This window comes from Cricetulus griseus, chromosome 3 (genome assembly GCF_003668045.3).
Source record: "Cricetulus griseus strain 17A/GY chromosome 3, alternate assembly CriGri-PICRH-1.0, whole genome shotgun sequence".
Classification (NCBI taxonomy): Eukaryota; Metazoa; Chordata; class Mammalia; order Rodentia; family Cricetidae; genus Cricetulus; species Cricetulus griseus.
In genome coordinates this window covers 122,965,772-122,992,890 of record NC_048596.1, presented here as the reverse complement: position 1 = coordinate 122,992,890, position 27,119 = coordinate 122,965,772, and the positions used below count along the sequence as shown (strand labels likewise).

The window sequence follows — 27,119 nt, the reverse complement described above, 5'->3', positions numbered from 1 at the left end:
TAAACTTTATCAAAAGGGAAATCAAGGCTGGACCAGCCAATCAGTTGTCGAAATGTATGTAATACCTGAGTGTTGAGAATGACTTAGAGCTGGGTAGTGTGACCACGGGGGCCTTGAACTTTGCATTTGTTTTTCAATTTTGCAGCATAGTGTCATTACACTGTGGACCTGTGCATGTGATTCTAATCACTGTAGTTTACTGCTTGAGAGTTGAACAGTCCACGGTGAGGACTGCTTTTCAGAGCCAAATGTAAGCCAGGGCAGACTGTGTGTGAGAGGAACCCGGGGCAGCCTGAAGTGCACCCGGGTGTGTGAGAAGCTGCCTCCTCCTGCCCTTCCAGCTCACTCTTAAGGGGTGGCAGACGAGCTCCAGTTCTACCCAGTCTCTAGGTTCTTGCACTGTGTAACCTTCGGGGCAGCCTGACTGTGTAACCTGCAGGGTAGCCATGGTGCAGTATGTCTGGGCTGGACTTCACATCTCAGTGTGGTTTCAGAGACCCATGAGGAAAGGAGACACTGGACATAGCAATAATACAATCCCATAATTTATTTGAAAAGCAATCGCTATGGGGACTCTGGTCCACAGTCCTGGGATAATAACCAGGGAATAAGAAAAGAGATACCATAGCAACTGCTCCCCCTGCCTTCCCTCCCTGTTTACTTCCATCCCTTTCTTCTCCCACCACTTAAGTGTACTCACCAAGGGCCAGACTCAGTAATGACTATGTAAGCTTCATGTAGAAATTATTGAAATTGATTCTTTTATTTTAAGCTTCATTTTGAAATAAGGTTTATTTTTATTTTCTATCTTCACATCATTCCTGAAGTCAAATGTCAGAAAGAGCAAGTGGACTGGAGAATGAGTGACTAAGCTGCTCTCGGGGCTGCCTTGCCATGGTGGAGAAAAGGTCAACTCTCAGAGAACAGGTGAGTCTTCCAACTGCATGGAAGAAGCTAGCTAAGGCATCCTGGGCTTCTTTGCTAAGGATCATTAGTGACCAAGTTGGCTCTGTTAGCCTTCAGCAGAGAGTCCTGATGTACCTGGGCAGGGCTGAACTAGCTGTGTGAACCCACAGTGAAGGTGGCTCAGGTGTCCCTGGGCAGGGCTGAGCTAGCTGTATGAACCCACAGTGAAGATGCCCTTGGTATCCCTAGGCAGGGATAAGCTAAGAGTTTAGGTACTTACTTGTTTCCATAGGGAACAGTGACGCCAGCCACAGGACCTGTGTCACAGCCCAGGAAGAGGAAGGAGACGTAACAGGCCGTGGACACTAAGTTGACCAGCATGGCCATCCGAATGGCCCCCAGAGCAGACAGGCTCAGCTTCTTCACCAAGAGGCCACCCAGGAAGATGCCCAGGCAGGCACAGGGGATTGCCGTCATCCCTGAAGGAGCAGAGCAGTGGGGTATGAATAGCCGAAGAGAGGCTGGTGGATGTCAAGGGCCCCATGAATTCATGTGATTCCCATGCCTTCATGAAGGGCCTTGCTTCTGTCCCCAGAGAACTCCCAGAAAACAAGGGGAAACAGATTTTGGAAAAAGTCAGTCATTGTGACCCAAATTACACACAGCTTGCACATGATCCAAACAGATGTATATGTACAAGCTAATGTGGGTCCAATAAGAGTTGAATTCAGAAAGCTGGGGACCAATGTGTAAATCCAGGAGATTAAATATTGGTGAGCAATGGTGTGGTCTCTGCATTAGTATTTCTTTTTGGTGTTTGGTGTTATCCTGTAGACCAGGATAGCTTCAAACACTTGGCAGTCATTCTACCTTAGCTACCCAAGTGTCAGGATTAAAGCCAGATCCTACCAAGTTCAGTTTGCTGATAATTGTGTGTATGAATATGTTTGTATGAATGTGAACATATGTGCCCGTGTTATGTAGAAGCCAGAAGATAACCTTGGCTGTCACTTCTCAGGCACCTGTTTTTGAGATGCCATCTCTCTCTTTGGCTTTTCCCCCTGTATTTGGTTTCTGAGTGTGGTACTCAGATCCTTAATCGCCTTGCCACATGAGCATCTCTGTGCATATTTGCAGTGACCAGCAAAGGGGACTTAAAACCATCTGAGAGTTTCAGGTTGGGGAAATGGTTGGGTAGCTAAAGTGACTGTCATCCAAGCTTGGTGAGTAGAGTTCAGATCTCTGGAAGCCACATAAATGCCAAGCAGGCCTGGGGGTCCACCGTAATCTCAGCATGCAGGAGGCAGAGATGAGATCCTGGAGACAAGCCATTTAGCTAGACTATTGGAAACTGGCAAAGCTCCCAAGCTCAGCAAGAGACTCCACCTCAAAAGATGAAGTGGGAAGTAGCAGAGCACATCAGCATCAACTTTGTGACTATACATACATTCCCATACATTCATACAAGTGAACACACATGGATTCACCACACACACACACACACACACACACACACACCACACACACACACACACACACACACACACACACACACACACACACACACACACAGAGAGAGAGAGAGAGAGAGAGAGAGAGAGAGAGAGAGAGAGAGAGAGAGAGGGAGGGAGAGAGAGAGAGAGAATTTTCACTTCCTCTTCTAATGAGGCAAAGAAGGTTCATAGGCTCCAAGGCTGTTTAAGCCAAGGGCTCACACGTCTGTGGAGGACACCATTTAGCCCCAATTCTGCCACGCCTCAGGAAGCAGTGTCAATCAAATCACTATGTTCTGCAGCACTTGGTGAATAATTGGGGAGTATACAGTCTCTCTCTTATACACAGAGCTATCTCCAAGGCAGCAGGCCCATAACCTGTTCCCCAGGATTCTCAGAGACCCAGGGCACTGTGGGAGAACCAAAGGACCCTGTTGTCCCAATCTCCTCTTTGCTGTGGCTCTCTTCTGATTCATTTCATCTACAACTCAGCATTAAATTACTAAGTGTCATTTATCTACCATGTAGATTATGCATGGCCAATTTTCCAGTCTAGGCTGCCTCCTCCCTGCCAATCAACCGACCTCCAGGTCAATCGACTACATCAACCAGCTGGTATGTGCTGAGGGAATGCAAATTAAGTTTTCATATTAGAGTAAGAAAATATAATCGGAAAGGCTTAGCTTGCCAAGATATTATCCTGGCCATGCTTAGAACAGACACAGACCTGTGTGTCACTTGCTGCCTCTGACATCTGAGCTCAGTTTTCAGGCTTCGGAATGAGCCTGGACATCATGACCCTGTCCTGTGTGCCTCAGTCCCCAGCCCATGCCACTGGCCACTCCAACAATACCCACTTTTCCTATTTCCTCTCCCTGGAAAAGTCTAGGTGCCCAGGGTGCTGCAGTCTTCGTGTATACATTAGGACACACTTGTCCATCTTTCTTTGGCTGATCTCCCTCTCAGGTGACATGGAAAGGGGATTTAAGATCATCTGATGATCTGGGGCGGGGACTAGGTGGGATCTCAGAAGCCAGGTTAAAGCTATGCAGGTGGTAGTCCACCTGTAACTGCACACTTGGGAAAAAGAGATGGAGGAAGGCCATGGTAAGATGTCCAGCTGGAGTGCTGGGTTCAGTACCAGTCACTTGTTATTTCCAGGCAGGATTCCCGTTTCCATGGCTTCTCCCTGCCATCTAAAGTTGCTGTGCTTATTTTTTGCCCATCCTGTTTCTTTCTCTCTTCTTCTATCAGCATGAAGTTTCCAGAAGGAAGGGTACCCTTTGGGCCCCATTCAGTCCAGCCCAAATCCCAGTGCCTAATACACCACCCTGTGCCGGATGGCATTCAGGCATCCCTTTGAGAATGAACGAATCTTCGAGCAGATTGGATCTGTGTGAATAAGCCTTGGTGACAACATGCCCACTCCCCGAGAGCATCCTGGGCTTTGTTTCATTTTCTAGTTGAGACACTGGGGGTGTCACCTGGTGATGATAGTAACCATGGCAACAACAGGATTTCAGCATCTTTTCTCCCAGTCACTATTAGCTTCCCCTTCCCTTCTTCTGTGATGTGTGGACATGTCCTTACCACCACTGCCCATTGTCAGCAATTCTCAGGACCAAAACTTCATCTTCATTAGATTAACTTATGCAGATTGAGCCCTTTTAATCTATACTCATAAATCAATGTCATTGGCCCCTGGATAGTCTACACTGCTCTTCTTTGAACTCTGACCCATTTGCTGATGACTTTGTGGGTGGCCCAGAGCCTTGCATGCATAGATTGGGATAACCGTATGCACACCATCTTCCAGGAGTACAGGAGCTATTCTGGGAGCATCTCCCTACATTAGCCTCCCCTAGTGTACCCTGCCTGCCCCTCCTGCAGTCGGCTCTTCCCCAGTACCCATGGGCTGGATCTATGTCATCGCCTAGATGTAAGGATAGGAGATTCCTGCTACCTGCCTGCCTGGAGAATATGAAGAGGCCCTACCTTCCTTTCCTCCCACCTTGTTAAGCACTCTAACAAGCAGAAACCACTGGGAAACAAACAGATGCTAGGTGGCAGAATTGTTTTTCTGACCTTCTGCCCCAGAGACTATTGATTTGTCTGTCGATAGAGAAAGCTTAGGCATTTGTTCCAAAACAGGACCTGGTCCTGAAGATGCAACTGTGCAAGCATAATCAAAATGGATGAGTTAGCAACAGAGAAACAAGGAGGTGGCAGACAAACCCTGGGGTGCTGGAGGGCCAAACCCCAGATCCTAGAGACAGCAAAGACTACAGCTTCCATTACAGGGACAGGTGTTTTTCTCCTCCATCCTGCAGGTATTAAAAAGCTGACTGCATTTTGCTGATACTCTTGCCAAAGAGTGGGTGGCAAGAATGAGTAGTTAAAAGAGGGGGCGGGGAGCTTGCATTCCCCAGCAGTTTTCAAGGAGAAAAAGCAATGGTATATTGTCATGATGGTCAGGGTTTAAATTTCTTTGTAAACTGAGATGTGAAACATACAAAGCCTACCCTGGTGAACTTTGCAGTACGTAAACACCTCCACAATCAGCACTCAGGTCAAGCACACAACAATTCCAGATGCTTGGGGCTTGAGAGTGCTTGCTCTCCAGGAGGGGCACACACCTGGAACCCCAGTGCTGGGCTACAGTGAGACACATCGAGCCCAGCAGCATGCTGGCCAGCAAGTTGAGCCCGACAGAGACTTTTCATTGAAAACTAAGGTGGAGAGGGACTGAAGACACCTGCTGTTGATCTCTGCATGTGTGTGAATATATACCTGTATTCACATGCACACACAACACTCTCTCTCTCTCTCTCTCTCTCTCTCTCTCTCTCTCTCTCTCTCTCTCTCTGATGCCTAAGAGACTCCCGGGTACCTCCCACTAGTTGTAACCTTCAGGGACAACTGTGGCTCTAGTGTCTTTTATCTTAACTGACAATTCTTTTCTTTATTTTTTAAGTACCATAAATACATTTTCTTTGCATGTGGCATATTTAAACTCATATCCATTTACATGGAAGCTGGCGTGAGAGTTCGTCCTTTCCCAAGCTGTGTGGTATAGAATGAACAGTCTATAGTTTATTTACCCATTCTGCTGTAGACAGACATTTGGGTTAGTTCCAATTTGAGATAATTATGCATAAAAATGCTCTGAACGTTGTTATATATGCATATGTAAATGAGTGGACCTAAACACTCGATTCTGTTGGATAAGTGCCCAGAAATGGAAGTGATGGATCACAGCACAGGCATATGCTGAGCCTTAATGGATGGTGTAAGAACTGCCCGAAGCAGAGGCTCTGTAGTGTGTTTCCATCTCAGTGTGGGGTCCCATTCCTCCTCATCCTCCCCAGCAGTTGGGCTTGGGCTATCATTGGTTAGTGTGTCACAGTGCCTCCTTAAGGGTTCAACGTGCATTTCCCTCACCATGCCACCAGCATCTTTCCATTTATCAGCCATTTTGTGATGCAGCGCTCTCTCTCTCTCTCTCTCTCTCTCTCTCTCTCTCTCTCTCTCCCACCGTCCTTCTCTGTGATGTGTGTATGCATATGTATGCATGCATGTGTGTTTGTGTGCATGCACAGGTGTACATGGGTGTATGGAGGCTGAAGTCAGGTACCTTTATCTATGGCTCTCCACTTTATTTTAAATTTTTCTTTTATGTACATGGGTATCTTGCCTGCATGTATGCTTGTGTACCAGGTGTATTCCGGATTCCCACAGGCCAGAAGAGAGCACTGGATCCCCTGAAACTGAAGCAATCAGCAGTTGTGGACTACCACGTGGGTGATGGGCATCTAACCTGGGTACAGCCTGTGCTCTTTACCTCGGAGTCTTCTTTCTAGCCCTTCCACCTTATTTTTGAGATGGGCAGCTCACTGAATTCCAGAGTTTACCTATTGGCCAGACTGGCTGGGTTTGATGCCTAGCAACCACATGGTGGCTCACAGCTATGTATAACTCTAGTTCAAAGGGATCTCACACCATCTTCTCACCTGCAGGCACCTGGAATGCATATGGTGCAAGCATATCTATTTAGGCGAAAGATGCATACCTAAAATAAAGCAATAAATCTTTGGAAAAAACAACTCCTGGGATTGTAGAAATAGTTCAGTTGGTAAAGTCTCTGCTGTGGGTTTTATGTTGCTAAGATCATTCCTGTAGTCTAATAAAAACTTACTGATTGCTGGGCATTGGTGGCACATGCCTCCTTTAATCTCAGCACTCAGGAGGCAGAGGCAGGTGGATCTCTGTGAGTTCGAGGCCAGCCTGGTCTTCAGAGCGAGTGCCAGGATAGGCTCCAAAGCTACACAGAGAAACCCTGTCTCAAAAAACCAAAAAAAAAAACCAAAAAAAAAAAAACCAACAAACTTACTGATCTTCCCTCATTATGTGCTTCAAAATCTTCCATTCACACAATCAAGTCACTTCCTGGTCTCTCACAACGCTTCCTATATATATACCTCTTATCTTTGTTCTTTATTATAGTATGTTTTTGTTTTTAAATTTGGTATTATGATGCCTGTGTGTGTCATGGTACCCATGTGGTGAGAGGACAACTTCAGGAGTTGGTTGTCTCCTTCAACTGTGGGTTCTGGGTATTGAACTTGGGTCATCAGCCTTGAGCAACAACAAATGCTTGCCCTGTTAAGCCATCTCACTGGCCCTATAATATGTTTTTAATATTTGTCTCAAGTGTGGAAAATCTTACTCCAAAATCCCTTGTGTAGAAAGATCAGAGGTATATCACACTGCTATTGGCTTAGCATAGCCCTACACAGTCTTTGGATCTCAGTGCACTCTTTGAGCATTTGGGTATGACAGGAGGGCAAAGAGACCCACTCACCAAGAAGCTGGTTGGCAGAGGAAGTGGTGAGGTTAAACTGCTGTTCCAGGTACTTGCCCAGGAAGGCAGCGAAGCCAGCCACCACAGCAATTTCCATGCAGGCAGCCAGGACGATGCAGGTGAACACAGGGTTTGAAAGCAGATGCTTGGTGACCTTGGGGATCACTGTGGGGAGGGACAGAAACCAAGGTCAAGGCCACATGTATTGATTGTTCACTCTATGACCTCATTAGAGACCCCTGCTTGATGCAACAGAATCTTTATCCTGTAGATCATCACCACTGTGAGAACTCTGGCTTCAAAACACACACCAACATCCTGCAAAGTAAGCCATCTTCTACTAAAACAGGCCACTCTACGTGCCTTCTTCAATACCACAAATGCAGGGGTTCACACGAGATAGTCAGGTGTTTTTTAAGGAATTACAAGATATTTTTTTCAATCCCTCACTCCACTCCAAAAAGGAAATCGGTTTGGGATTTTATTTTTCTCAAATGAAAACTGTAACATGCATATTATAAATTTTATACATCAAAATATTTAAGTATATATCCATTTGTCCACTATATGGGCAATGTTTAGGACTATATGCTATATGTACTATATGCTATATGTATATTTCATAAACATTTATGAATATGTTTAATGTCATCAGTGTCAAGAAAGAAATGACGCTCTCATTCTTTACAAAATAGAAATCAAGTCTTTCTCCCCACACCCCTCGTCAGCTCTCTCCTGCAGGGTCAGAACAACCCACAGAAGTCTGAACTACCAACTTTGACTTGATTACACCCTACATAGTAACTAGTGAGATCAGCTTGGAGTTTTTAACTTCTCAAATGTCCACAGCAGGGAGTCTCTGGCTTATAGTCTGGTCCTTGAATTTGTGGTTTATTTCATGGTATTGGAATAGTTCCAGGATGCTCTACCCTCCCTCTGTCCCCATCCCCAGACCTGATCCCCCTCAGCTGCATCCACACCTTATGCTAGGTCTTCTTCATCTACTGTAACACTCTTCTCCCAAACTTTTACCACACAGGTGCCCTGCCTCCCAGATGGGCTTGCCTCTGTCCAACCTAACCTGAAAGAGGCTCCCAGACAGCCACAGGTAGGGACTCCTGAGAGTTGGCTTTTGTCACACACACTCTGATACTTGTGTACCATGTTACATATCAGCAGGGCCTGACAGTGGTGTGCAGAGGCTGCATGCTTCCATCTTATTTATTGCACCCTATTTTCCTTACAGCATGGTTTCATAAGCCGCTGAACTTCCTCTTATATTGGTGCTTCTCAAAATCAGAGATTTGTTTTTGTACTTTGAAAACAAGTACATTGCTTAGATTTCCAGTAATTAGAAACCTTGGCACACAGTCGATCTTCAACCAGCTTAACTCAATTTTGCTGCGTTGGCATATCCTGGATGATGCTAGATCAGTTCCATCTTTTCAGCATTGACACCTTTACTTTATTTATTTGTGTGTGTGTGTGTGTGTGTGTGTGTGTGTGTGTGTGTGTGTGTGTGTGTGTGTGTGTGACTGCAGATGCAGATGCACGCCTTGGGTGTCAGTCCTTGCCTTTCACATTGAGACAGTCATCTCCTTGCTGTCTTCCTACTACATAGGCCAGGTTAGCTAGCCTGTAGAGCTTCTGGGGATTCTCCTGTCTGCACCTCCCACTTCCCTGAAGTTAGATACTTGTGCTGTCTACACGGCTTTTACATAGATTCTGGGGGTTCAAATTAGGTCCTTAGACTTGCATGACAAGCACTTTTACCCACTGAACCATCTCAGACTCCACACATTTATTTTGGTGTCTCTGCTGGACACCAAAATCTATACATGCTCAGATCTATTGTATAGAACAGTATGCTATTTGTCTGTAACTCACACCCATCCTCTCATGTACCTTAAGCCATCTCTACACTACTAACATCAAGTACAATGCAGATGCTATGCAAGTAGTTGCTAGAGCACACTGTAGGGGATCATGATCATGACAAAGTCTATACTTGTTCAGTACAGATGCAGTTTTCCGTGGAGTGCATTTCAATCAGCAGTTGGTTGCGTCTGTGGATGTAGAACTTACACAGATGGAAGTCAGTGGTATTTACAAAATAATTAACCAAATAGAGCTGATTCATCAAGTGCTATGGCTTAAGACAAGTAAACTGATTTCAAGTGATGTGAAGACAAGTCTTATGTAAATCATAAATAATTCTCTATAAATAGAAAGGATAGAGGTGAAATGTAGGTTACAGCAAACATTGTCCAAGTGCTGTGCTGTAATTAGACTTGGGGCTGGCTGGGAATGTGGCTCAGGTGGTAGAGTGGCTTGCCTGGCATGCATACCGCCTTGGGTTTGATCTCCAGGGGTGCACAAAACAGGTGTGTTGCCACATAGCCCCTGGGAGGAAGAAGCAGGAGGATCAGAGTTCAAGGTTGTTCTCAGTTAGGGCCAGTCTGAGATGCAGGAAATCCTTTCTCACACACACAAAAAAGGAGAATTATATTTTGCTATACTCATATTAATAACAAAAATGAGGCATAGTGACAGGGTGTACTTGTTTCTCCCTGTGCACATGGAAAAGGTCATACACACAGACTCATGCAAAGTTAGACTAAGTATTAGAAAATCCCCCAAAAGTGTCTGTGGCCATATAAAATAAATAGGTGGGCTGAGAGCCCAACCCTGCACTCCAAGGTGATGAGTTAGCCAGCTGTCCTAGAGAAGAGAGCTAATTACACAGGCTCAATTGCATCTCCTAGGAGACGAGACCTCCAAATGGCTCATCTAATTAGAATAAAATAATAATAAGAGACACATAAGTTTTTAATAACGTTAACAGACAAGCCCAATGCATCAAAATGACAGAACAATAGGCCAGGGACTGGCAGATACACAAAACTTAAAATTTATCATCTCTGGGAAAGATATCAAGTTTCCAAAGTGAAACTCTCCAGAGGTGATGGGGGGATTTAAGGGTTTAGTTATAGCTCAGTGCTGGACCACATGACTGGAGGTCCAGGATTACTGTGGACTGAGCCCTGGATCCGACACTCAAAGGGACATAGTTAATAACCAGGGTTGGTGGCCTCAGCTGTTCTACTTGTGTTTATGAGGCTTTATGAAGGCAACTTTAGGGTTAACAGAATATGTAAAAATAAATAAATAAATAAAGCCAAAACTTTACAAAGGATATGAACAGAGATGTTAAACAGCCAGCTTCAAGTCCTTGGGTTTCATGCCATACAATGTGCTTAGAGTTTCCTGGTCTTTATGGGTATGCTGTGTGCATACTTCACGGGCCTTTAAACATTTATAGCAATCTGACTTTTTAGAAGTATCATTTCAAATAAATGCCTAGGAGTGTTTGCTTTTAAAATCTGTGTTTAAATGTAAAAAAAAAAAAACTTTCCTTTGTTAAATCCACATTGTTTTTAAGTATTGTACAAATACTCAGAGAACTGTTGACTCCACAGTGTTTAAAGGGTAGCTTAACAAATACAGAAAATGAACACAATGGGCATAAACAGAGGGCGATTTGTTCTTCATGGACAAAGATTCTTTGAGTATTCCAACTGCATCATGGTAAATCACTGTTGATGGGCCGAGGCAAACTTGAGACAAAGCATGAGGCTATTCTGTACTCAGAGTAAGGGACTGCTGGGTCATAGCCACACACTGTAGAGAGAGCAGGACAGCTCACAGAACCTCCCTGGAATGGGTGAGTATGAACATGAAAGTCCTGGATGCTCTTGTGTCATGGCAGACACCACTGTTACTTGTCACTGTACTTTTTCGGAGTGATGACATCTAGATTCTGGAAGCACTGCCAATAGTGAAGGGGCAGGTTTAGGACAATCCAGGTAGATGGATCTCTGCTATCTTTTGCTGTAGGCCTCATTTCCTCAGGTGGAGTGTAGTCTCTGAAGAATGGGACTCCAGAAGAATGAGGAGTCCCCCTGGATCACACCACCAAGAGCTTCCAACAGCAAAGTCCATCTGGCTCCAAAATGACACTGACGATGATTTGAGTCAATTATCGAATCTCTTCAGACCTCAGTATGGCCTTAATCTTCACCAGAATCCTCATGACCTCTTTGGGGGTAGGAAAGGCTCTGGCCCCATGAAGATAATTCCAGTTAATTGAACACTTCTATACTTCTGCAGGCTTTTAATTATTCTGGAGTTCATTCCATTCTGCAAGAAGGGCTCCTTGCTAAGACAGGAGCCTTCCTGCTTGTCTTAATGCCTAATGACTAACTTCTCCTTGAATTGGATTCGAAAATCATTAAGTTCAAGAATCATTGGACTCAAGGGAAGGCCTGGAACACCTTATATGCATGACCCTTTTCTCTGTGTAGCCAAGCTGATTGGCTTCCAGAAGTGACAGCTTCCTCCCACATTCTTCCTCCCATCCACAATTTTATTGACAACTTGTAGCTATCAAAAGCTGACTCCCTTTTCTCAGGTACAGCCCACCTTCCATACCCCAGCTTGGAAATGATGCTGTAATTAGCTTGATTGTAGGGCTGCCCTAGAGCTTCAAGTGGATTGCAAAACCCATAAAAGCCAGCCTTTCAAGGAAGGAGTGGCTAATGAGTGGCCCAGACAAACAGAGACTGGTGAACCATGGCCACAACAGGTCACTGAATATCTACAGCCTCCCTTCACCATTTAATTCTACTTTACTGATTTAGCCTTGGTACTGGAGCTGGGGTGGAAGGGGTTAGATTGAATCATGCAGTTCTACCAACTGGGGAAGCCTTTTCAGCTCTCACTGGGAGCCCACTGCTGTCACCACTAGGATAGGACAAAATTGGAAAAATCACAGTGTTTGCGGGCTCCATGGAAAGCAGGCTGCCGACTGTGAGCCCTCGGAAGACATTCTTGTTGGACAGACGATTGCTATTCATTTGAGGGTCCCTTAGAAGGGGAAAGGCAGATTTGGGAACATCTGAAAGACTAATGTCATTGGAGCATTGTCTACTTGCCAAATGGCATCCTAAGTGTTCATCAACTCACAGACTTACAACACAACCCTCACAAAGCACATGATCTTGGAACCATGCAATGCTCCATTTACAAATGAAGAAACTGAGGCAGAGAATGGTCCCACAATGAGAGAGACATGGCAGAAAATGCAGCGGCAGCACCAGCCACCACAGCACACACTTGTGGTGAGTGTGTTGTTCTGACCTGGATTTTCTGAGCTACTATATTTCTATTATGAAGATTAAGCAAGCAGGCTGGACCTGCCAATAAGAAGTACAGTGTCACTCTCACAGATAACAATGGACATTCCCATTGAACCTGGGTGTCTTAGCCTACTGCTGTGTTAAGAAACCATGACCAAGAGTTTATTTGGGGATTACAATTTCAGAGACTGAGCCCGTGACTATTATGGAAGAGAGCTTGGTGGCAGGTGGGCAGGGAGGCATGTCACTGGGGCAGTAGTAGAGAGCTCACATTTGAGATACAATGATAAGTGTGAGAGGGAGACAGAGACACACAGAGAGAGACAGAGAACTAACTGTGAATGACAGATGATTAGGGGGTGATAGGGGGAGGGCCTTTTGCCCTTGCCCTTGCCCTTGCCACCACATAGGGATGGTGGGCAGCACCCCTACCTTCATGTTCTCAGGGCTGGCTCACCCACAGTCCCACCAACAGCGTCAGCTCTACTGTGCTGCCCAGATTAGGTGCAGTGCCTGCTCTTCCAAGTGCTGCAGCCAAGGCCACTCTTATTAATCCTTCCCAAACAGTTCCGACAACTGGGGACCAATTATTCAAATATATTAGCCTATGGGGGGTTTCTCTTTCATGTCACCTCACTGGGAAAAATGATCTGTTATGGTGTGGACCTGGGGCTTAGTCCAAGATTTTTTTTTAAGGAAAGGAGCTAGGAAATGGAGAGACGGAGGGGGAGGAAGACATGAAAGAGCTGAAGGGCTGAAGGAGAAGCTCAGTACCATAGAAAAAAGTTTGGCTGAGGAAAGTTGTATGAAGTCAAATCAGGGACCATGCTCTAAAGAGGCAGGCACTATGGGCTTAAACTTTGGATTCAAGAATTGCTAGGTTTGTGACTCATCCCCACCGATCTGTGATGATGAAAAGACCCAAGATCAAGATGCATGTGATCCAGCATCCCTGACATACAGATTGTGAACTTTTAGGCTGACACGGGGATCTGAACAACAACAACAAAAAAAAAAAAACAAAAAAAAAACAAACTTTTTTTTTTTCTAAAGGCTGAGTGGCCATGAAGCATTTTCAACAGGTAGGGCTCGAGAGAACAGAAAAGTGGAGAGAGCTGGAGAGTCAGAAATCATCATAACCAGGACTGGGGAGGAGGGATGGAGAAACCATACCAAGATGGAAGGATGGAGGAGAAGAATGGGAAAATACCGTGATGGAGGTACTAGAGTGATTCCAAGATTAAGGGTACACCCTGGGAAAGATGGAACATTAATGGGCCCAAACCAGAGCTGCCATTACTGGCAACAGTGCCTAGCTTCCATGTGAAGAGCTACCCGAGATCAGGGATAAAAAGACAAAGGCATCATGTCCCAGAAGAGGATATGTCTAACAAATACAGGGGGCAGAGAGAGTTAAAGAATCCAATAACTAAATGAGTGGATAAATCACAAAGGTTTGCAGGGAAACTGTTGCAGACTTTTGAGAGACAAAGGCAAACTTATGACCAAACTATGAGTGAATTCCACAGGTTCACGTCTGTGGTGGAAATGGGACAATTAACTCAGACAAGGTAAATGACGCCTTGGGATCAGAAATATGGAATATGCATCTATCTCTTCTCACTCCCACTGATAATTCTGGAGTTCTCTAGACCATTCCATTGGTGGAGAGTAGAAGAAAGTCCAGGTACAAGAGGAACCCAGCAATGACTAGGAATTTTCTGGAAGCAAGCAGCTATTACACACTGGACTCAGGCTAGGTGGCCTCTGGTTGCAGCTATAGGTCTCCTGTGGCCATGCCAGTAAAGCGGAACTAGTTGTCTGGTCTCTGCCCCTGACTTCGCCAGCCACACTCTTGCAGAAAATAGCTGCCAGGTGTCCTGTCCTTAGAAGGGAACAGCATGGGGGCAATGCTTTCTTTCTTTGTCCTGGGTGAACAGGAAATGGCCAGCCCCAAACACTTAGAATGAAACCTAAGTATGAGCTGGTGTGTGTGTGTGTGTGTGTGTGTGTGTGTGTGTGTGTGTGTGTGTGTGTGTATGTGTGTGAACTGGTGTGTGCTGGCCAGGGCATCCATAGTCAAAAACTGACTGATTCCATTGATTCTTTTGGGACCACTATGGAGGCCTAAGAGAAAAGCAGGGTTGGGACCCATCACAAGCCCATTTAAAGCAAGAACTAAGTGCCAGGATACAGCTCTACACGGTTCTTACCCAGTGTCTTTCTTTCCTTGGATGGCCTGGGAAGCACAGGCATACCCAGTGGTGACAGAGACAACAGAAGAAAGAATGCTCAGAAGCAGTGGCTGCTTTTTCAGACCCAAACACTGCATTTTCCCAAGGCAAAGACAGCAGAGAGAAAATGACTCAGGCAATAACAAGTCTTGTACACAAACAGGCACCTCTACCTCACACCTGTGCCCCACAGGGCTTGCTGTCCCTAGTTCTTCTGGAAGTGAAATCCCAGCAATGTAAGAATTCATTCCTGGAAAGTCTACAAAACAAACAGTAACATTCTGGTAAAGCAAGTTGATGTACAATCGACCTCAAAACCAAGCCCTTACCCCCTACCCTGCTTGCTTGCAGCAGGGTCTCCTGATATTCAGGTCACTGTGGGAGTCCATCCCATCCCAGATTATTTGTGAGAGAATTCTCTCAGCATCTCAATCTATGCAAGTCCAACCATGGGGAAGTTGCAGGGTAGGAATGGGGGGAGGGTGTGCTCTGACTTGTCATCCGTTCATGGGGATCCTTGGGGACCCAGCAAGGGCAATTCTTGTCTCTGGCATTCATTTTCAGATAGGAATTTACTTAGAATCACTACAGGGACTTTCAAACATCACCATGCCTGGCCTCTCCTTCTCACCCCATGGGAACAGACTTTCCTGTAGGGTAGTTACAAAGTGCTATTTCAAGACACCATACCGGTGGAGTTGACTCAAACTGCTGGTGGGGAAACAAGGGTTGATAAAACAAAGTCCAGACACTTTTATTTGAAGGTCAGTGCCAAGGCTTTGATGATTCATTCATAATGCACACAGGACTGTGTTTGAGATACCAGAAACTCTGCTACACATGGGACTGTCCCCATGTGACTTCAATCACAACCTTTTCTAAACCATACATTACAAACCAGATGCCCCTTTCCTAACGACACCGGAGCACATCTGTCTGTGCATCCTGCCTCTGCTTGCCCCCAGGGCAAGGTCATGGTCCTCTCTTCTCATCCTTTCAGGTGGTCCTTCAATGCAGATGCTCTATGGTCCTTAAAGCATCTTTCTGAACTGTGTGGGATCCTTTAATCTTGTACCCTGGACTCTGGCAGCCTTTGTCACTGGTCATAAAGGTAGTATAGTCTCATAGTCATGCAGCTATGAGAAATATGGATTTAAATGAAATCATCCAGTCTTCCTTGGAGCTGGCCTTCTCAGATCTGTTTATGTGCTGCTGTGAAGCATGATCCTCAAATGGGGAGAGATGGCTCAGTGGGTAAAGTGCCTGCTATGCTAGCTATCAGGACCTGAGCTCAATCGCCAAGAGCCATGGAAAAGAGCATGGTATGGCGGTACATGTGTGCTGGCTAGTCTTACGTCAAGTTGACATAAGCCAGTTATCTAAAAGGAGGAAACCTCAATTGAGAAAATGCCTCTATAAGATCAGGCTGTAGGCAAGCCTGTATGACATTTTTCTTAATTAGTGATTGGTGCAGGAGGGCCCAGCCCATTGTGGATGGTGCCACTCCTGGATTCTATAATAAAGCAGGCCAAGCAAGCCAGTAGGCAGCACCAATCCATGGCCTCTGCATCAGCTCCTGCTTTCCGGTTCCTGTCCTGTTAGAGTTCCTTTCCTGACTTCCTTCAATGATGAACACCCATATGGAAGTATAAGCCAAATAAACCCTTTCCTCATCAACTTGATTTTGGTCATGGTGTTTCATCATAGCAACAGAAACCCCAACTAAGACACCGTGCTTGCTATGCTAACACCTGAAAGGTAGAGACAAACAGCTCTCCCTGTGTCTTGATGGCTAGCCAGTCTAGATAAATCCATCAGTTCCAGGTTACTGGTTACCCCATCTGAAGAAAACAAAACAATACAACAACAATAACAACAATAAAATTCACAGATGGCTCCTAAGGAATGACACATGAGGCTGAACTCTGACCTCTACATTTATGTGCACATACAGGCATATCCATCTGCATACACATTTGGACTTGCCTTCCCCCTACGATGTGAGAAGGTCATGGACAGGTTTCCACTTGTTTGGACAGCCACTGCTTTCTCATCCTATTGTTGCGAACTGTTTCAAAGACTCTCCTCTGGGAAATGCTACCTTCTAGTTATTTCCCTTGCTTATTCATTCAACAGATGTTCTGAGACACCAACCACACCCTGCATCATGCCTCTTCTGTATGGCCCAGCGGCTTTGCTGAAATAGCCAGAAGACAGCAGGACATTAAGGGGCACTTCAGGGCTGGTTTCCAGCAGGCACTGCATGATAAGAATACAATGGACTCACTGACCAGCCTGATCCCTGGTGAATCCTAACTAAACTCCAGGGACACAGCAGCGGAATATGAGGTACAGCCTGGCTCAAGACTGCCAGGGTTTGGGATAGCAGATCGCTTTCTCACCACGGAAGCAAGAATTTCACAGCATAGCTACAGGATGAGAGAGGTCAGCTCTGGAGACAAGTCATTAAATAAACAGCATTCAGCAGGCAGTGTGAGCATGCTCAGACTACCAGGCTTCTCACAAACACACTTGGATGAAAGGTACAGGCGCCCCAATAAGAAAAATGTAGCAGAAACCAACTTCTGAGATGAGAAGGGATGGGAGAAGCCAGGCTGGAGCGGGGTCCAGCAGCCCCTTCCTGACACAGGTAGGTCACTTGTGGGCTTGTAGCAGCACACAGGCATGGCTCTTACCATGTGTTCACAGGTGGGACACATGCAAGCCAAAGCCTGGGTGGGCTGGAGTGGAGGTGGCCAGGATGCTTCAGGAAAACAAAAGTGCACGGGGCCTAGTCATACCCCTTCGGTGATCCCTTCATTCCTCTCCTTAGCACACTGTAGAATGTAGTACTAGGGTATCAACAGAAATGGAGGTACAAAGGAAGGCATACGCCACCCGTCAAAAAGTAAAAATGAAGCCATGCCAGGGAAGGGGTCCCTCCAGGAAGTCAGGAAGCTGTTCATCAGAAATGAAAGGTAGCTGATGTCCAAGACGGGATGTGACTTCCAGAGAAGGCACTGGAAGCATTTTTGAAAAAGGCAGGGGGCTATGGAGTGTTTAGAAGGAGACTAGAGGATTGACATGGCAGAACAAGGTAGGTGTGAGCCACAGCAGGGCTTTGCCACTGTTCCTTTAGATGCAGGTAGCAACATGATCAGGTGCTGTATCGGTTACTCTTCTAGTTGCTGAGACAAAATACATGACTGAAGTGACTTGAAGGAGGAAGGGTTTACTCTAGCTCACAGTCTGAGGGTACCGTTTGCCACAGTGGGGGAAGGTGTTACAATAGGCATGTGAGGCACTTGGTTGGTAACATTGTTTCTACAGTGAGGAAGCCGAAAGGATAAATCTTTTCATTTACTCTGGGACTCAGCTCCTAGGATGGAACTGCCTACATTCAGGTGGGCCTTCCTTTCTAAAAGAGCCTTAAAGACATACCCAGAGGCCTGGGGTGGTGGTGGCTCACACCTTTAATCCCAGCACTTGAAGGCAGAGACAGGCAGATCTCTGGGTTCCAGGGCAGGCTGGTCTACAGAGTGAGTCCAGGACAGCCAGGGCTCCACAGAGAAACCCCATCTCAAAACACACTCTGAGATATGTTTCAGTGATGATTTTAAGCGTCATCAAGCTGCCAATGAAGATGAAACATCATGGATGAGTTTAGGTCAGGAAGGGGCCCTGGGTGAACAGCAGCTGGGGGAGATCGGGAACAGGATCCAGCTGTGGCGATTTAGCAGAAAGGGGCCACTAGCCACAGTGCTGGGCTGTGCTGGGCCAGGGAGAGGTATCAAGGCAGAGCTGTGTTCATCTCACAGTGAGGCTCCACTAGAGAAAGTGCACAGGGCTCAGCTGTCCCTTTAAGGACACTGAGAGGCCACTTGTCTGTTGGGGTGAAGGGCTGACACAAGAGCACTCAGATTCTGCTCCGATTTGGACTGCCCCTCTCAGAGATCAAAGTCAGGACTTGCCCTGACTTTGTCTGACACAGCAGTTACACTGATCCCAGCAGGTCAGGACCTGCCAGGGCCAGCAGGGGCTTCCTCCTTTTTCAGCTGCCAGCCCATTCGAAGAAGATGCATTGTTTTAGGGGACATCTGTGCTGCTTCAGGAAACAATTTTAGTATACACTGCTAAAAGGTCACTTAGTACCTGGTGATGCCACTTGCTTTTTGTTTGTTTGTTTGTTTTTGTTTGTTTGTTTTTGGAGACAGGGTTTCTCTGTAGCTTTGGAGGCTGTCCTGGAACTAGCTCTTGTAGACCAGGCTGGTCTCGAACTCATAGAGATCCGCCTGCCTCTGCCTCCCGAGTGCTGGGATTAAAGGCGTGCGCTATCAAAGAGAGTCTACTTAGTCAAACAGGCAGTATCTGGTCAAGCTTAAGGAAACAGGCATTGCTTTTTTGTTGTTGTTTTGATTTGCTTTTGTTATTTTGATTTTTTTTCTAGGTTTGGTTTCCATAGTTGTAGAAGATTACCAATGGCTCATAGGACTGGAGAGATTCAATGGGATAATGAATAAAAACAAACATTTTTGTTGTTGCTATTGTTTCTGGTGGTGGTAATAGGGTGTGTGTGTGTGTGGGGGGTGTATGTGTGTGTGTGTATATGCATGTTAGCAAAGTGTTCATTTGTTACTTCATTCATTAAAATGGCACCATTTCCATGTCAGGCACTGTCTAGCACTGTAAATGAACAGATGAATGAGAGCTTTGTTCTGGAGTAGATGCAAGCCATCATCCTGGGTGGACCAGACTATATTGGTAATGTAGTAATAGGGGCTTTGCAGAGGCCAAGTGGATGATAGGGCAATATAGGTGACCTTGTCCTGAACTCAACTGGGCATGCACATAGAAGAGCAGTGTGTGTGCATGCATTCTTGTGTGTGTGTGTGTGTGTGTGTCCACACACATGCATAAACAAGTGTGCCATGGCATGTATGTGAAGGTCAGAGGACAACCTGTAGGAATCAGTTATTTTTGTCAACCATGTGGGCTCTGGGGATCAAACTGATGGAGTCAGGCTTGGCAGCAAGCACCTTTATCCAACAAGCCACCTGACTGTCCCTGGATTATTTATTACACTCCCACGAAGCTGTTCTCCCCTCTAGGTAGCCTTTCATAAATTCTGCACACATTGTACAGCTACTGGGTCCAAGAGGGTCATGCCTCATGCCAATCTATAATCTTTTGGCAGGGTAGGGAAGGGAAGAAGAGTGCCAGGCACTAGGATGAAGAAGAGGGGGCACCTCAAGTGTGAGGTCATAGGAGCAGAAGAAGCAAAGCAATCTGGTGGCATGTTGAGATCCAACACTGTGCCCAGGTTGGGCAGCCTCTCACCTGGGGGTGACCTTGCAGCTTAATAAACCCAAGCATTTGTTTGTTTGCCATCTGCCTTATCAAAATGCTTATGTGACAGTTGCTAAAAGCTGGGGATTTGCAGGCTATTCTAAAACCAGATTCCATGCTTTCCATCCCTCATCTTCTTCGGAGAGTTACACACTCAGCCAATGGCTGGCTTTGTTGGCAAGAGTCCTTCAAAACCTGTTCCTTTTTTCAGGGAAGGATGTCCCTTGAAAATTGAACACAGACCTAAACTCCCATGTCATTGTAGGGTAAGTCCCCCGTATATTGTGACAAATAGCAACACTAACGTGGGACAGCTGCTGTAAAGATGAAATCATATCCCCATGTTAAAGCCAAGTAGTGCTAAAAGTCCTGACTAAGGTGGCACAATGGGGAAGTGGCTGAGCTGAATTGGAGTTCAGGATGTCCCACTCCAGACAGGCTACTCTATATTACTCTCAGGAAGGCTGCGTGGTGTGGCTGCTACAGACAGATTTCCTGAGCATGACCTGGGACTCACAATAGATTGTACAAGAAGAAAAACCTTTGTAAAGTCCAAAGACATGCATGAGAAATGGCCATTAAGATTCCGAAAGGCTCTGGTTCTACCATAGCCAGGGTCTGTGTTGATGTCCATGGATCCTGTTACTGAAGGCCGTGTGGATGCTCAGAGTCTGGGCTGCCACCTGAGGCTAATTGGGTGTCTGAGAGCCACACTGTCACAGGGACCATACTGATCTGAGTGGCCTGTGCCACCTGGGACCATGGTGACATCCAGACCCAAGCTACTGCCAGGGGTCATATGTGAGTTCATGGTCTTGCTATATTTGGGGTCGGTGTTGATATCCATGGCCTGGACATATATGTGTTAAAATTCCAGGGCCATGGTGAGCTGGCCCTGCCATTTGCTGGCCCTGGGAGATTTGGCCCCATCCCTTGCTGGCCACTGCAGCAGGAGAGCTGGTCCCACCCCTCATGGGAGAGCTGGCCCAGTCTACATCATGGGTGTAGAAGAGTTGACCCCAGTGGTATGGGAGCAGGGGAGCTGGCTCTGCCCCTTGCCTAAAGGAGGTAGTCTCAGTGTAAGCTCAGACTGATCAACTCAGATACCACCCAGGTCCACATCCAGTGCTTCGAGTTGGCCCACCCCAACATCTACCCTCTCTATAACCTGCTGGAGTCCATGAAGGAACTGTTCCTGCAGAACCATAGCTGCAGCATCTCCACAACTTGGGGCAACAGTAGGATATCCAAGAGGAGTTTCGGTGAGGGTCCAGTATTGCTGGTGTACCAGAAACCAGATGCCTTGAACCAGAGCAACAACTCATCATAATGAACACTTGTAAGTAAAGCTGATTGGACAAAAGGGGATACTGTGTGACACACCACAGCTCCCAAGGCCACTAAGATGAATGAAGAGATGATGGAGAGGAGGGAAAGATAGAGGATTCAAGATTCAAGATTCTTTTCCTTTGTTTTAAATTAATTAAGATATTTTTTCATTTTCTTGGGGGAGTGTGCATATGGGTGAAGGATGCATATGGACAGAACTGGGTAATGGGTGGGATTGGGATGCATGATGTAAAACTCCTAGACTCAATAAAAAATTCTGTTTAAGGTAGTTTCTGAGAGGCGTGCATTCCTCTGGCATAGCTGACAGTGTTCCACGTCTTTGTGCTCAAGAACATCCTGGAGTCCCTCACGGCTTCTGACATTATGTATGTATGTATGTATGTATGTATGTATGTATGTATGTATTTATATATTTATTAATTTTTGTGACTCAGATGAAGAGTTAGTATGGAAACACCAGCAGCACTGAAGGGTGTGTTTGGTGAACGTGTTCCTGTGGCAAAAACACTCAGCTCATGGGGCTGGGGTAGGGTGTAAATACAGTGGACCCTTTCCTGTGGCCAGCACCTGGATGATTGTTTATTAGCACAATAGTTCATGTTACTGAATTCCTGCTCTTGGGGATGTCTTCTGGAGACACAGTTTTCCTGCCCTGTTGGAATATCTTCTAGTCTAGCCCATTGGTGGACCAACTAAGCAGGAACTGCTTATTGTAAATGAAAAATCATCACTCATGGAAGTGTGTTCACACAGATACCATGCTTGAACCAGTTCCGATCTAGTGAAAATGCACTCCACAAATGCATACTTCTCAGCCCAAGCCAACTACTCAATGCTCATCTTGACTTTGATTTGTCCTCTCTTGCTGCATGCCTCCTCTACTGAATTAAAAGTTCTAGGACACAAGCCACTTAAACATGGCCATGTTTCTAGCCCCTCGTAGGAGTAGAATATCTACCTGAATGGAGTAGATGAAGCAGGGCGGATGGACCTTATTCCAAGAACTCTGAAATTGTGACAGCCTGTAGCTCAAGACCCAGCTGAGCTCTGCCTTTTAGCCTCTCTGGCCTCTACAGGTCTGCTACTCTCTGTACCACTGGCTGTCTTTAGTGGCTTGCTGGTGAGGTCTTAATGGCCTAGCTGTTTCTTTTTTATCTGTGCATACCCAGAGATGAAAGGGAGAGCATGCAATTGTGGTTTGTGGGAGACACACTGTCACCTGGACAAATAAAGACCTGGAAAGGTTGCTACTACCGGGGATTAGGGTCTTCACTTGCCAGACCTACTCTGATGCCAGCCTGATGGATTATTGTGGGTCTGGGGCCTGAGATTACAGTCAACTGTGCTCTTAAGATAACAGCAGGCATCACCCTCCAGTTGGCTGGGGACTGCTGGAATCTGCCAGTTTTGAAGGTAGAGGTAATTTACACCCCTATTGAGGAGGTGGTCCCAGCTAAGGCAACCTCCAAGGACACACAGCAGCTGGACTTCTCACCTACTATTGCATTCAGAGCATAAAAAGAGGAATTTTAAGGCCATCAGTTGGCTCACAGCACTTGTAGATACCGACAGAGAACATGGGACCAGACATGACATCAGGTTATTAAATTATTGTCTTTTCAGAAATAGCACAGGTTCGTTCAGATCCTCATGGACTCACAGGTTTGATTAAGTGTCTCTGTAGGCAGAGTTTTGGTTCTCAAGGCGCTGCTGTGATGGAACTGTGCACAGTCTCACACTTGCGGAAACATGGCAGGGAGAATGAAGCAACCTTATAGACAGTGTGCAGTGAGACAGTGGAGGACCATGGGGTCTGTCAAAACCTGTGATTAGCAAGCACATGGCACAGGTGCTATCTCATCCTATAAGCACTCGCTGTGACTTTGATTTGACCTCTGGACAATACTGAATGGTGCCTTGGAATGTGGCTGCTAAAGGCTGGTTTACAAGAGATAACTGCCCATGCACGTCCTTCCATCTTAACTTCTCCGAGAGGAAGTATGCCAGCCTACCTCATGCCCAGGTATCTGCAGCCAACTGCTCATGAAAAAACTCCAGCAGGTACCCTGGTTAGGGAAGGCCACAAGTAGCATCCCCTTGGTGTGTGTGTGTGTGTGTGTGTGTGTGTGTGTGTGTGTGACAGGCCTGAGGCTGCTGGGCTATATTCACCTTCACTGTCATTTTCTATGCTTTTAAGGGACTGTGCTGAGGGTAGAAACAACCCAGAAAAAACCTTTCTCGATTGACATCATTATCTGCACCTTGCCATTTTGTCAGAAAAGCTGCATTCATTTTTTTTTCTCTTCTAAAAAAGTTTAGAGCTTTGTTACACCCCAAAGTGAGGTTCTTGTATATTAACCACCAGGGTTTCATCAATAAATGGAAGCTACCTTATTCTTGACTTCATTAAGTGCGACTGGTCATAAGCTAAGCATGGGGGATTTGTTTGTGTGGCCAATTATGTAAAACTCTGAAATCCCCCACTGGCCATCCTTTCCCTCACCCTGTTCCAGAATCCCCATTGTTCTGACCACCCAGTTCAGCTCTGGCCCCTTACCTCTTAGCTGCTGGAAACAGGAGGCACTGCTGTCTGGCTCCAGGGGGTGTCTCAGGACCCCATTGCTGGGCTTAGGCCTCTCATATTCTCTTTCTGGGAGCATAGCCTGCTCACTCTCCATGGCGGGGTCTGAGTGTGGGGGCAGGGATTGTGGGAAACCAAACATCAAGAGGGACGAGAAGAAGAGCAAGGCACCGCAGAGCAGAAAGCCGCCCCACCAGGCTCCAATCCAGCGCGGGTCATCTGGAGTGATGTCCAGGTTACCTGACAACAGAAAGGGCACAGTTTAGTGGGAGGGGCCACGTGGGCTGTGGGGAGTCTGTGATGTCCACTGCACAGAGTGCAAGGTCTGTAGAAATGGATGGGGTGGGGGTGGGGCTCTGGGCTGGGAAAGGACCTGTTCCATGTCAGTGCTCCTGTTTCTCCCATCACTGGGGACTGAGCATGTTTCCCCCTTAATTTCCTTGTCTGCTCTGTGCTTATAATCTGTCTAAACAAAAACAGTGAGGAGCCAGACAGCCGAGGCAGGCTGGAATTGACTCATCTCGCTGCATTGCCAAGCTGAGTTCATAAGAACACAAGCAAATATTCACCCTGCAAGGGCAGACTGTCACAAGGTATACATCCTTCCACCTGAAACGGTTTGTCTGAAATTTCATTCCATCCCTCACAGCACCAGTTAAATCAGGTTCATAACTAACAAGGGCAGGTGCAGAATGTGATTCAAGAAAATGGATGCCCAGGATTCTTGGATGAAAACCCTGCCCTTTTTGAGACTTTTTGAACTCCATGCCTCAGTTTACTAATCTGCAAGCATCCATAATGATGGCAGCGTTTATCTTGTAGAGTCCTCAGCAAGGGCCAGAAAACCACACCAGACATGTGTTTGCATACGCGTCAGTGCCAATCTGCCATTTATGGTGGGGTCCTTTGTCCCCAAAGTTCTACTGGTTAGGCTGACCCAAGTCTTGAGGGTGGCCCTTGGCTTGGCCCCAGCCCTCCATTAGAAAGCTTTGGCTCAGCTCTGTGCTCAAAGGTAGCATGTGTATCTGCACAGTTTGCATGCATGGATCCAGGCAGCTTGTTACTAGCATTTCTTTGATTTGCCACCCCAAGTTCTGGGGATGAACGAGAACTGCAGCATACTTCCTGGTTTTTGCTGTACTCCTTACAACTGCCCTGCAAAGTAGCGTGCCTGTGTGGGCTACCTAGAAATGTCTTTTTGGTGATAATCTGTGCTTCCAGAACCTGAAAGGAGATTCTTGGGGACCTGGGCAATAGTAGGTGAGGTAAGAAAAACAGGGACCAGACAGATAGACAGCTGGGGAAAAAGCAATGACTGTAGACACCAGATGAGCATTTTGCCATTTGTAAAGTGCCCCCCCCCCCCCCCCAGCCTCTTAATGACAACACTGGCTATCATTTCCCCAGGGTTTCCTCTGCACAAGGAGTCACACACAGCACACCCCTTGTTGTTTCAGTACATTCTTCCCCTAAGCCTATATAACAGGGTCCTTCATCCTCTACATTTGGTGTGGAAACTGAGGCTCAGAGAGCCTAGGTTCCTTGCTCAAGTTCATATGAGTGCAGTTTGGAATAGAGAGGTCTTCACACACAGGTCCCACACTATGTGTGTTAGCACTTTTTAGATTTCTTTTTAGTCATTTTTAAGCATCTGGCCTTTGTGCTCCCTGGAGAACCTGGGCATACACCAGGCTCCTGTACTCTGGGCAGCGGGCCCATGGCTACTGATGGCTCTAGTTAGGTGCGAATTGGCTTTGGGATACAGTCTACTCGGACTGATGCTCAGAGGCCCTCAGCATCCTGAGATAGATCAGGTGCTTTTGCAGAGCCATGTGTCAGAGAGGAGAGAGCTTAAGCTGCAGAGGGCTGGGGTAGTGGCACTGAAGCCCAGCTCTGCTCACTAGCTTAGTAATTCCTGAGCCTTTTCACCATTTGTAGAATAAGGATGCCACCCCTGGAGTTGTTGTAAAGACGAAAGGTAACAAGCAAGAGTCCCTTGGCATACGTGGGCTCTTTGGATATGGCAGCTCTTATTATTTTCCCCCTTTCTGTTCCCAAGTATATGCAAGACATTTCCATGGATGGGTTTTATTTTTAAACAGTATGCCAGGGCATGGGAAATCTCAAGGTGATCCTGGAAGCATCTTCATGCAAATGAAGGAAGAGAAAAGGAAATACAATCGCCTGGGATAGCTGAATAGGGCTGTTTTCACTAGTCACTTACTGTGTTTCTTCACCTGCTGCCAAGCAATGGATGAAAACAAAGAGGAAGGGAACCGCCACTGTCTACAGGCTCCAGATGCAAGCAAAGACAGAGAAATCCTAGCAGTTGTCGGAGGGGAACAAAATTAGTGCTACGGAGAAAGTCACAGGAAAGCAGTGATTCTCTGGGAGGTGTGAAAAAAACAACCCCGTGAGGTGGGCTGGCACTGGCTTTATGAGCTGTCTGTGCCACCTTCTTCCCTGTGGGCATGCATCTACAAATCCGACTGATTGTTCAAGAACCAAAAGACAGCAAGGAACACGTCACCCGAGTCAAAACTACAGCATTCCTGCCACTTGGGCCAGGCCAGAAGAGGCTTCTGTGTAGGTACACATAAAGCAGGATTCATGAAGTCACTGTTGTATTTCTGGGGAGCTCTCCCCGCTCCACTTTAGTTACTCAGGATATTGTGGCAGGAGAGAAACAGCACAGAAGGGACACCACTTGGTGTGCACGGGGGAGGTCTAGTGAGCCAGTGAGTCTCTCCCTGACTTAGGGAAGACAACTCAAGCTTGAACCTGTGTCAGAAACACCTCTGCCAGTGTCTATACCAAGTAATAGCACCTGTATAACTGCATGTGTGCTTAAAGGTGGCTCTTGTGGGTGCAGGAGTGTGGCTGTAGAGGCGGAGGCCAATCTTGGCTATTATTCCACTGGAGCTAGCCTCTCTGTCTTATGAGTCAGAATCTCTCATTGGCTAGCAGCCCACCAATTTGCCTATGCAGGCTGGTCAGCCCCAGGAATGTTCTTGTCCTTACTTCTTCAGTGCTGGAGTCACAGCATGGACCACAATACCTGGCTTTTTCCTGAGGATCTGGGGTTGAACTCGTGTCAGAGTGTGGGCCAAGTGCTTGACTTCTTAAATAATATTTTATGAGGAATTCTGG

At 46.4% G+C, this 27,119-nt stretch overlaps 1 protein-coding gene across 3 annotated transcripts in view; it reads right to left on the bottom strand.

Moving 5' to 3' along the window:
- Slco3a1 (solute carrier organic anion transporter family member 3A1) overlaps nt 1–27,119 on the bottom strand; it is a 279,214-nt gene that overhangs the window by 39,842 nt on the left and 212,253 nt on the right. For all 3 annotated transcript variants that reach the window (XM_027408151.2, XM_027408153.2, XM_027408152.2), the window contains exons 4-6: nt 23,946–24,209; nt 7,261–7,425; nt 1,187–1,385 (exon numbers count right to left, since the gene is read on the bottom strand). In XM_027408151.2, the coding sequence (XP_027263952.1) occupies nt 1,187–1,385; nt 7,261–7,425; nt 23,946–24,209 (628 nt within the window). The remainder of the gene's footprint in view (nt 1–1,186; nt 1,386–7,260; nt 7,426–23,945; nt 24,210–27,119) is intronic.